Raw genomic sequence first — 12,040 nt, forward strand, 5'->3', positions numbered from 1 at the left:
GGTGAGAGAGGAGGAGTGTTTCTCTGGAAGTCAATCACCATTTCCTTTGTCTTACTGGTGTTCAAGCGAAGTTGGTTACGCTCACACCAGTCCACTAAGTCCATGATGAGTGATCTGTACTCCAGCTCATTCCCCTCAGACACACAGCCGACAATGGCCGAGCCATCAGATTACTTCTGGAGGTGACAGCTGTCAGCTGTTGGTGTTGTAGGTGAAGTCCGAGGTGTAGAAGATGGAAGAGAAAGGGTGAGAGCACTATACCCTGTGGAGCTCCAGTACTGCACACAACCACCTCAGATGTACAGTTGTGTAGCCTCACGTACTGTGGCCTGTTGGTGAGATAGTTGATGGTCCATGCAGTCAGATGTTTGTCCACTCCTGCAGCCCTCATTAACTGCTCCTGGTCCACCCTCAACATCCCCTCATTTACCTCATCAGTGCTCTCGTTGTTAAATAATGTGCTAAAAACTCAACCAGCTCATCTGAGGAACTTTCTCACTGACCTGGTTGCAAAAGGACAAAAGATGATGAAAAGTACCACACTGACCAGTAGAAATAGCAGCAATGCTGAAAGTATGTGACTGAAATGGAATGTAGATAGAATAGAATATACTTCTGCCTTCAGACAAACAAAAAGAATGGTAACGCTTTACAATAAGGGTCCCTTTATTAACGTTACTTGGTGATCTGTGTGGATCATAAAATACATTTGGAACTCTCACCTCGTGACTTTGGTATTCTTCTAACTGAACTACAAAAATCTCAGTGAAAAGGAAAAATGGTGGATATGTTCTGTGTTTAGCTGGAAGTTCATGACCATATTTGGCAGTTACTGTGAGAATATAGAGAATAAAATGAAATAAAAAATTAAGAAAACTGAACAGGTTGAAAATATGACCAAAGCTTTATACAAAAACATCCAAAGACCACTTGGAGTGACTAATAAATTTTTTTTGCACATCTGGAGACCTAAAATGCACAACACACTGTATTTAAGGGCTATAAAGGCAGATTTTCCATGAAATGCCCTCTTTAAGCATTAATAAACTATTAAATAAAGTACTAACAACTGCTTAACCATATTAAGTAATGCATCACTAAGCAGACACCCCTCATGGCTCTCTTTCTAAACCTTAAAGAGACAATTTGTAGTTTTTACCATGAATCTCTAGAAATATCCATTTGAATTTTGTTGAAAGTGAAATTAATTATGCCCAGTTGTTGAAAAATTTTGCAGATTTTGTAACATATAATAATCAAAATCAGGTCTAAAATACATGGGGGATGTGCATAAGATGCCACGTTTCATTCTATGGGAGCCCATGAGGATAAAATGCTTTTGCTGATTTGTAACAAACAATTACAAAACTTTTGTCGATCTTAATTGTTGTTTTACACATTTACTTCTTCACTTGCTGCCAGTGATGAAAGTGAGTCTCATGTGCTTGTTATTTTGCTAAAGTTTGCACTCTCCAGGGCTTATTGGCCCTAATGGGCATCTGTTGTCTTGCTCCAACACAAAAATACTGCTTGCTTGCATATCTACTGCTCCCTATTGCCAGAAAAAAGTGCACTGTCACTTTAACATAGCAGACCCTTTGTTTATTAATTATGCACTAAACCCTTATTGTAAAGTGTTTTCAAAATATACATTTTCTCTGCTATAAATATCTCAGACTCTGGGAGAGTTGAGTCTAAAAAAACTGATTTCATTTTCTTTTTTTATTTTTTCATTTTTAATTTCCTGACTGATAGTGAACCTACCCACGAACATTTTTTTCCAAACCGTATATCCTGTGTCTTTCTGGTCAAATCAAATCCAAGTGAGGATGTACTATTTGACCCTTATCTCAGGATCTGAAAGGCTGAAGACCTGGTCGTGATTTGGCTCAAAAACCCCTGCTCCTCTCCCTCCCTCTTTCACTCTGTTTGTTCCATGCCTGTCCTTTTCTTGAGCGATTCTTAATGAGAACCAGCTTCAGGGCCCTTTGAACTAACAAAATAAGCGTAATTCTGGTATTTTTCAGGCGATATCCTGGAGGAATGCGTTGCACAGCTGTTACAGGGGGGTAAGAAGTGTGAGGATGCTTTCAGAGGTCAGCGTCAGACAGCAGCAGGAGGGAGTAGTGAGGGACACAATCACACAATATGTTTCTCCGTTTTGTTTTTATTTTAACTGGATGCTTAGGACCCTCATGGAGTCGTAAATCTGTAAAGAGTCATTAAAAAAGACGAGTTTACCTTCATTGTTGCTTTTGAATCTGAGTATTATTCAAAGAAACCAACAGAAACTTGTCAGGGTGATGCATTTCATTCCAATTTTATGATTCATTACATACGTTTCTAGAAACTCATTTACTTTCCAATGATTCAGTTTATCTGAACTCCCAAAGGAAAAGTAGCATCAGAGTGTTAATTGGGAAAGTTAAATTAACATCTACTAAACTTAAGACAAACTGCATGAAACTCTGTTGATATTTATGTAATAGCAGAAAGCATGTACTGTACCAACATGAAAGTGTGTGAGCCACAACCCTTCTCCTCCATTTACCCTTGAACAATAAAACAATGATGTTGTAATATTTTGAGAGGAAGTGGATCCCACTGCCAAAGCTGGCAGTTTCAGCTCATGAGCTAACAGCTGTTCTGAATAAGAGAGGAAAACTCAGCCATCATGCCTGAGTGAGCGTTTTTTTATTTATTTATTTTGTGTGTGTGTGTGTGTGTGTGTGTGTGTGTGTGTGTGTGTGTGTGTGTGTGTTGGTGGTGAATGTGGTGGCCTTGTCAGCGATTCCAGGTGGGCATTTGTGCTTGCACATGTGTATCCATCAGCTTATTTTTGTGTCTATTTCGTGGTAACACCATTGTCTTTGTCACAAAATGTGCAACAAATGAGGGTTTCCCTGAAGACTGTCATGTTTGGAGCACAGACCTAATAAAGTTGTTTTTTGACAACGAAAGCAAGCTGTTCAGGGATCTCACTGAAAAGACGGAAACTACATGTGGGACTGGGACACCTCCTGGGCTCTAGGGAGAGCCACACAGTGCTTCCTATGTAGATCTGAGTTATTGAGCCTCTCAGCAGATTCTGCTGGCTTGGAAACAACCAGAGGCCACTGTTGAATCAAACCACTCCATCACATCATGAGAACAACACTCAGGGTGCAAGGTAGCAGTGGATTAAGTGAGGGAACATCCAAAGATCCAGTCCACCTGTATCCGTTGTTGTTTCTGCTCATCCCAAACCAGAATCTGCTCAACAGCTCACCCCCTGATCACGGAGGGTAATTGCTTAAAGACACAGGAGCTGAACTAAACTAAACAAACCCACATAGCTTGCACTGAAATGATTCATGGGAATTTCCAGTCTAGTGCTTTAGCGTAACAACGACTAACATGCACCATTAAAGAAATGCTGTAAATGCACTTATTTGCTGCAGTGGCACCCTCAAGGGTTGGCCAGGGTGGCCATGGCCACCCCTAGAAAATGGCTGGCCCGCACAGAGAAGACCAATGTTCTTTATTAACTCATATTAATGTTCACACAAACCATAAATTCATGTTATTTAATCAAGAAATAAATGTAAAACCCACGTTTTTTTTTTTCAAATAACGAGTAGACAGTGGCAGAGTTTGCTGTGGCTCTTTCCTCTGTTCTAAATGACTCAAATGTCTTTAAAACCACAAGTAGAAGCGCTAAAAGCATTTCTTCTAAAAAAAAAAAAGATATTTTCGCCGTTGCCAGATGCCTTTTTTTTTACTACAACTAGAAAACTACAGCGTCGTGTGGTACAGTCGGGATTTCCGTCTTTTTTTCTGATTGGTTATTCTTGAGCTGGCTAGTCCCGCCTCTCATGGTTTCTCTGTGGAGAATTAAACAGAGGACAAGTCTGGCAGGCCAGGCTAGAAATCTCCATAGCTTTTTGTCAAGACAGCATCAAGCAAACTAAGCAACAAAAAGAAATTGAGTTCTGGAATAAAATTTGAAATAAAATTTCAAATAACAGAATTTTTTATCTGAAATTTGAGTTAAGTGTATTGGATGCATATTGTGCTTTTTAATGAAAACGAATAAAGGAGCATGCAGCTCTCCCAGAGTTTTCACAAGGAACAATTTGGCGTGCCACCCCAAAATCCTCTCTGGCCCTGTCTGGCCACCCTTATAAAAATTCTGGGTGTGTCTCTGGTTTTCTGAACAACTCCACTAATTTCCGTTCTTGGTTTTTGTGGTTCTGTGTGATTCAGAAGGACATAGGCAGAGATATCCTAAGATTGTTCCTTCTGTTGATCAGCTGGTTCTTCACAAGGACGATTTGTTGAACCTCACTTGCAGGTATGTGACCAAGTTGATGGATATATGTAGTTAGTCACAGTAAATCTAATTGTTCAACCACTCACTTTTGTGATTTGTGACAATCAACCCCATTTGTCTTAAATGTGTTTCTTCATTCCCTCTAAATGATCTATTTTGAACTCCTTTTGCAACTTTTACATGTGAACATTTGTGTTACTATCTAAGAGAAAGGCCAGAGGAGAAATAATCAGGACCTGACTGGGTCTCTGGCCACAAAGAAACAGAGACAATCCATGACAGGAACCAGTAATGGTGGTCCACAATTATCAGTCTCTCACCATTTCCTTTTGGGATGGTGGCACCCAAGTGGTGCATTCACATTTCTGGAGAATTTAGGGCATTGCATCATTTTACAGGCCTGCAAAGAATGCACAGAAACTAACATCTTTTTAATGGGATGCTTCCCTACAAGGCGATTTGTTAAGACACACAGAACTGAGTTGTTTTCTGTCATTGGCTGAGAACTGGTGGGTGGTTGACCCAAAATTTCTGCAGGCAAAGTCAGTGGTATGCAAGACATGTTTGATGTTCCTCTGGGATCCCTTTAATGAAGGAGTTTAAAGTAGGTTCTCCATGGAAAGAATCCATTAGCCAAGCAAATCTTTCAAGAGAAACATGTTCCCATGTGAAAGTTCAAGGTATTGGGTGACTCAACATTAACTCCAAATAAACTTAGGATGAACATCAGGCCAGAGAATCCCAGGGGTGGAAGCAGCAGCTGTCATCCTGAGCTGAAAAGATTGCAAGGCCGTCTGCCAGCTGTGACACTTGCACTAAAAATAGATGTAAACTATGCTGTGTTTTCTGCATGGAGTGGATAAATATTGTCATGTCTAACACTGTCCCTATATGTCTTCATTCAGAGGTCAAGGTATCTTAAACTGGACACTTGGAAATGCCCAACGCTCAATCTCATCAGAGGGTGTGAAGGTAGAGCAGTGTGATCCCAAACATTACTCTCACTGTACCAAACTTACAATCAAGAACCTGACTGCCAGTGACACAGGAAGTTACTTCTGCTCAAGAGCTGGTTCAGACCACAGCGCATCGGTCTATGTCTTCGTCAAAGGTGAGACCTAAGAAATTATCCTGCTTCCCCTCCTTGGTATTTCTACCAAGCCATCTCTGACAAAGTAGTCTAAACTGGTGGAAAAAAGGTTGAATAAGTACTCAATAAATGAGAAGCTGAAACCTTATTCATGCATTTTACTTTAAAGCCCTGCTGCCCTGCTTTGAAAATGGTTGTTTGGATGGATGGATGGATGGATGGATGGATGGATGGACGGACAGATGGATGGGTGGGTGGGCAAATGGATGGATAGATAGATAAGAGGATGGTTGGATGGTTGGATGAATGGATGGACAGACGGACAGGTGGATGGATGGATGGGGATGGATGGATGGACAGACAGATGGACAGGTGGGCAGATGGATGGATAGATGGATAAGAGGATGGTTGGTTGGTTGGATGAATGGATGGACAGACGGACTTACTTTGAAGCCCTGCTGCTCTGATTTGAAAATGGTTGTTTAGATGGATGGATGGATGGATGGATGGATGGATGGATGGGGATGGATGGATGGACAGACAGATGGGCAGGTGGGCAGATGGATGGATAGATGGATAAGAGGATGGTTGGTTGGTTGGTTGGTTGGTTGGTTGGATGAATGGATGGACAGACAGATGGACAGGTGGGCAGATGGATGGATAGATGGATAAGAGGATGGTTGGTTGGTTGGTTGGATGAATGGATGGACAGACGGACTTACTTTGAAGCCCTGCTGCCCTGATTTGAAAATGGTTGTTTAAATGGATGGATGGATGGATGGATGGATGAACAGATGATGGATGGATAGATGATGGATGGAAAGATGGATGAATGGATGATGGATCGATGGATGGACTGATGGGCGGGCAGATGGACGGATGGATGGATAGATGATGGATGAATAGATAAATGGATGATGGATATAGATGAATGATGGATAGATGATGGATGGATGGATGGATGGATAAGTGGATTATGGATGGATAGATAGATGAATGATGGATGGATGGATGGATGGATGGATGGACTGATAGGCAGGAGGATGAACAGATGGGTGGATAGATAATGGATGGATGGATGGATGGATAAGTGGATGATGGATGGATAGCTAGGTGAATGATGGATAGATGGATGGACTGATGGGCGGGAGGACAAACGAATGGATGGATAGATGATGGATAAATGGATGATGGATGGATGATTCTGTTAATCAGTGATTCATAATTATATTTATTATAATTATATAACAGGTAGTAGTATTTTAACATTCTGGGTGTTTGTGTTCAAGCTGAGGTGTTGTGAGTCTCCTCAGTAGGAGGCAGAGAAGACGAATAGTTTTTTAGTGCTGTGGTTTCATCCTGAAGTCAGAGAGTGAACCCTGATTATTCAGGAAACTTTGGTCAGTGACTGATTTCCTGCTTCAGCTACTGTTTCCGAAGGCTCCTCTGAAACCTCACAGGTTACAGTCACACACTTCTAACCGGAAACCAGAACTGTATGAAATATCAGCTTTAGCCCATTCCACTTACCCTTATTTGAAACTTTGAGTCTATGTGGACATATAGTTCTTAGATGTTAGTCCAGGAAATATTTAGCTTTTTGGTGAAGCTTGGTGCTCTTCATTTCCTTTCATGTTGCTCTGGAATGTGGCCCATACTTTTTCTGGCCCACTGGCTTGTGTTTAGTCTAGCACACTCTTTACAATGATCCCTGGTTATTTATTAGATTATGATCCACACTCATTGTTCAGATAAAAACAACCTAATCACACCACTAATGGTTGAGCTCACACCAATCACAGACTATTTGTGCAGCCCTTTAGTTCCCAGAGTTGCTGTTTGATGGCTGGCCGCTCAGTTGGAGCTGACCTAAAAGCTCGTTCTGGGCTCTGCAGCCTTATCAGTGTAGAATTAACTAATCAGCTGATCTTTGAGTCGAATGCCTCAACTTTTTCCTCATTCACTCCCGATTATCCAGATGATGGAACTATTTGCTGATCTTTAAGGCATCATGGGAAGTTGGAGTCAATCCTAGGACACTTTGAGCCAAGATAAGAATTTGCCCTAAAGGACTTTTAATCAATCACAGAGCTGAGACAGACACTATTTGCACCAGGGAATCTTATCAATGTGTTTTTCACAAGTGCTGCAGAAAGTTAATGTTAGCATCTCACTTGGCTGTTGGCAGCTAGTTAGAGACACAAAATTGAAAGAAAATGTGCAAAATTACAGCCGGATTCTGAACTTGTACCAGTCACGTTTTCAACTTTTGGCAAAATTTTTGTCATGCAAATATAACAAATATTGCTTATTTTAGTGTGGAAATTTTGTCCTAAAATAGTAATATATATTTGCCATTTGCCTACAGTTTCTTGCAATTTTGTTACAAACCCCTCCCAATTTAATCACACGTTTCTTTCACTTTGTAACATGTAATTTGCACGAGTCTCACAGCTGTTACAAATATTGCCAAACGTTATGGATTAACACAAACATTAATTGCAACAAGAAATAATTTTTGTGATGAATATTATTTGAATAATCTTCCTGACATGCCCAGATGTTTATAAAAAACACATATTTATCGTAATTGCCAATTTCGTAGGATTCCAAGTGTTGACTTAATTTTTTACACATTTGTGTCACCATCAGTCTAATAAGACAAGAGCAACAAACCACACAAAAATACACAAATTAGTTGCTGTTTGTACAATGCTAGAGGTGAACTATGCTGTTGCCTGGTGCTATCTGAATAAAAAACCTGATTGATTTTAACTGTAATAAACTTAACAAAATTCTAACTTTGATGCAACATCTATAGCTCAGTTTCCTCTAAATCTGCCTCAAAACATATTTTACTACAAAGAACAAAACAGAAAGCCGTAAATTATTCCAAATGCAGCTTTAGTCAGAAATCTACGATAAATGTTGTGAATATTTAGTGGCTTTAATCGTCTTGCAGATCCTGAGCAACCGTTTGTCAAGCCCTGTGACACAACGCCGTACGTTCTGGGCATCTTCAGGAACGAGACCAGCCTCGTGGTGCCATGCCGAACATCCTCACCTGATGCTGTTGTGACACTGATGGGGGTAAGACCTCACAAAGACAGCCATCACACCAAATCTACAAATGCCTTATCCTTGTGGGGTATATTGTTTCACTCCATGGTGATACCCAATGTCCCACAGACTTCGCTGGATGTAGACTTTGGGGAAACTCACGCTGTGTGTCAACTGAAAAAACACGATTGTTGTTAATATCCCTGCAGGGTGGATCTTTATTTGTCTTCTTGGGAAGAAAGAAGTTGTTTCCACAATGTACGCAGGGTGTCTCACTGGTTCTCACACCCTTTGTGCATTATGACCCTCAGAGACAACGACGGGGCGGTGCTCTGTCTGAGGGAAGCTCTCTGGCAGGGAAGGTAGTCTCTTTGTCTGCTTCCTGCTTGAGGAGGAAGGTGCTCCAGGAGTACTTCTCTCAGAATAGACCCATGGCCTAAATTTAGCCCCTCATCTCTTACAAACAGCCGGAAATGCAGAAGAAAAACTGCACGCAGTGTGTCCAAATGCAGGAAGTGACCGCAATCTTGGCTCATAGAGTCACAGAGCTGATCCCGGAAAGAAAACTTTTTACACTAACAACAGACATACTTTTTTTTCCGGACTTATTCATATTTGGTGTCATGTATCATCGTGCCTGATATAAACAAACACATTAAAGTGTGATGGCTATGCAAACTTCCTGTTTTGAGTAAATTTAAGACAGTCTTCCTTCCCATTTGTCCCTCACCTTAAGCCCCCACATGGGAACAAACAGGAGCAGGCACGTACATCCTTTTCAGAGTCTATTTGAGGCTCTCCATTAAGAAAACAAATAAATAAATAAAAAGGGCAGAGGTCAAGCTCCATAAACAATCAAAACTAATTAGACATTTAGTTCAATAGACGTGGGTCCCCAGGTGAGCTCAGCTAGGCATGAGTTACATATCAAATGAGGTTGAGTGCTTTCCCCTCACTTTGTCTGGCTCATTGACTCGGGCAACACAAGTGTTGTTTTTTAAAATTGTGTTTGCTTTTATAACTGCAGGCCCCAGCTCTGTCACAGGAGATTGTTAGAGGAATGGTGTGGGATCCTAAGGTGGGCTTCACAATCCCTTATGGTTCCTACACCAGCTACATGTTGCTCACCTGCAGCACCAACGTCAATGGGCACCATTTCCTGTCAAAGTACATCCCTAAAAGACAGAGTGAGTCCTGCTTCTATAGTGCAATTTCAAATGTTCTTGTCTTTTTAGCTAATAATAGTCTTTATATGTGTCTCCATTTAACAGCTTTGGTTCTGAAAAATGTGAAGATCACCCCAGAACACACCAAGGTGTTAGTTGGACACACTCTTGTCCTCAACTGTAGTGGAGAGACCACCCATAATGGTAGAATAACCTTCACCTGGGATTTTCCAGGATCGAAAGTAAGTTCATGGTTCAGGAGTGGTTTTGGAGGAATCAGGCTCTGTGGTGTTTACAGTAATGGCTTTGTCTCCAGGACAATCGACACTACATGAGCAAGTCTGTGCCCACACCTGCTAAGGTTCTTGTGATGAGCAGCACCTTGATGTTGCCAAACGTTACCATGGAGAATAAGGGAGAGTACCACTGCAAAGGTGAAATCGGACTCAAACCCCACATGGTTGCATCAGCAAAAGTCACTGTCTACGGTAACAAAAGTTCCTTCATTGGTGTAGAAAAGTTTCACATTCATGCTGTACTTTCTGTTTCTGTGAAGTTTTACTTCTTCATCTTTGATCTTTGTCTGCAGAGCATCCATTCCTCCACATTTCCAACAAACGTGACACAGTGACTGTGGTAGAAGGCAGGAAGAGGCTTGTGTTGGAGCCCAGGGTCAACGCTCTGCCGCAGCCAGACATAATAGCATGGTGTGTAATGATTTCAATGATAATTTTAAATAGAAATCCAGGAATTTATATTCATATTTTTATCTGATAAACAAAATTCAGCCTCACATGGACAAATATAACATAAGCAATCAAGAGTGATGGAGCAAAGATTTTAAATTAGCAACATTATTTGTTTGACCTCCACTCCTTATAGCATAAATTATAAAATAATAATAAAAAAATATTCAACCTGTTTTAACCTTTCAATGTCCACACCAAGCCAAGATAATGTTCCCGGTCTTGCATTATTTCTAGATTTTATTTTAGTTTTATACACTCTAAGAAATTAAATTTACGTAACCAAGCTACATTAACAGGCTACTCTAAACCTTGTTGCTCACGTGTAAAGAGTAATATACAGTACATGTACTATTAACACAACAGTGTTTCTTATTTTTACATTTGGGTTTAGTGGAACCAGTTGGCATAACTTGGTTAAGTAAATTCAACATTTCCTTTCTTACAGTGAAGTTTTATTAGTTAAATGAGCTATAGTGACTTCATTGTGCTTTTTAAATTATTAAAATTATTCAACTTTAGAATTTGTTTGTGGGTTTTCTTAAGAAGGTTTTGCACTGTTAAACCTTTCTGCACTATTCATTCAGCTACTATGATCTATAATAGCTGAATTATTGTTAAATGTTGTGTTTAAACATACGGTACATAACCTTAAAGCCGTGGAACACTGAAAAACAATATTTAAAATGTTATTTCTGATTATAATTGGTCACACTGAGTTTTTCATGCAGGCTGATCATGAAAATAGTCTCCTACACCTATCTCCTGTGTTGGTGTCTGATAGAAAATGTCACACTGTCACTTAACATTCATGGACTCACCCATCTTGGCTCACAACAAGGAAGGCTGTTGTTGTTGGTTTAGTGTCCAGGAAACAACAGAGAACATTTTGGCTAGTACAAGCTAACTGTTAGCATTAGCAACTCCACCACACGGCAGACGTCCTCCAGACTTGAGTTATTTGTGGAGATAAAACATCAACGTTGGAGTCAGTGGTACAGTCACATTGCTGTTAGCCAATCAGAGGTAAGATCTCCAAATATCAGGAGTTCCTGGAATTTTGCACTGGAGCTTTGTTTCCTCATAGTGTGACTTACAAGGCCTTCATTCCTACCAGAGACCACTACAAATGTATTGATTAAACAAGTGAATCACACCTTTAAGAACTCACACAATATTAAGAAAAGGTTTTGTTAAAATGATTAATGCACTTTATTGTAACTTGACTATAATTTTTTTATTCAAATTTCAGGTATAAAGATGGCGACCTAATTACGAAGAATTCCACATGTTATAAGATGTCTGATTACAGACTAATCATCACTAGGGTGGAGGAGAAAGACGATGGTGTTTTCACTTTGAGCCTGGGCAACAGGCTGAAGGGCCTGCACAGGAATGTGAGCTACACTCTGGTAGTTCACGGTAAGTCAGCACCCTTTACCTGGTAGTCACAGCTGATTTGGAGTAAGTGAAGCCTTTCTTTGCTTCCCTGCTGCAGCCGCTCTCAGTACAGTTTGCTGGATTGTAGGTAGCAGCTCTAGAATGAGAGGAATCTGGGGGCTTGTTGTTTCCAGGGCTGGATTGACGTTGCCTGGACAGCTGTTGTTGATTTTTGGGGCTCTTTTGAAGGGGCTTGGCTCGGTGTGTAAATGGGCCGAGCTCTATT

At 40.6% G+C, this 12,040-nt stretch overlaps 1 protein-coding gene across 1 annotated transcript in view; it reads left to right on the forward strand.

Moving 5' to 3' along the window:
- Nucleotides 1-12,040, forward strand: part of kdrl (kinase insert domain receptor like) — a 48,256-nt gene that overhangs the window by 4,915 nt on the left and 31,301 nt on the right. Inside the window, exons 2-9 of the mRNA XM_015948787.3 lie at nt 4,246-4,333; nt 5,218-5,423; nt 8,365-8,492; nt 9,490-9,649; nt 9,734-9,870; nt 9,945-10,116; nt 10,218-10,335; nt 11,627-11,796. Coding sequence (XP_015804273.3) covers nt 4,246-4,333; nt 5,218-5,423; nt 8,365-8,492; nt 9,490-9,649; nt 9,734-9,870; nt 9,945-10,116; nt 10,218-10,335; nt 11,627-11,796 — 1,179 coding nt within the window. The remainder of the gene's footprint in view (nt 1-4,245; nt 4,334-5,217; nt 5,424-8,364; nt 8,493-9,489; nt 9,650-9,733; nt 9,871-9,944; nt 10,117-10,217; nt 10,336-11,626; nt 11,797-12,040) is intronic.

This window comes from Nothobranchius furzeri, chromosome 1 (genome assembly GCF_043380555.1).
Source record: "Nothobranchius furzeri strain GRZ-AD chromosome 1, NfurGRZ-RIMD1, whole genome shotgun sequence".
Taxonomy (NCBI): Eukaryota; Metazoa; Chordata; class Actinopteri; order Cyprinodontiformes; family Nothobranchiidae; genus Nothobranchius; species Nothobranchius furzeri.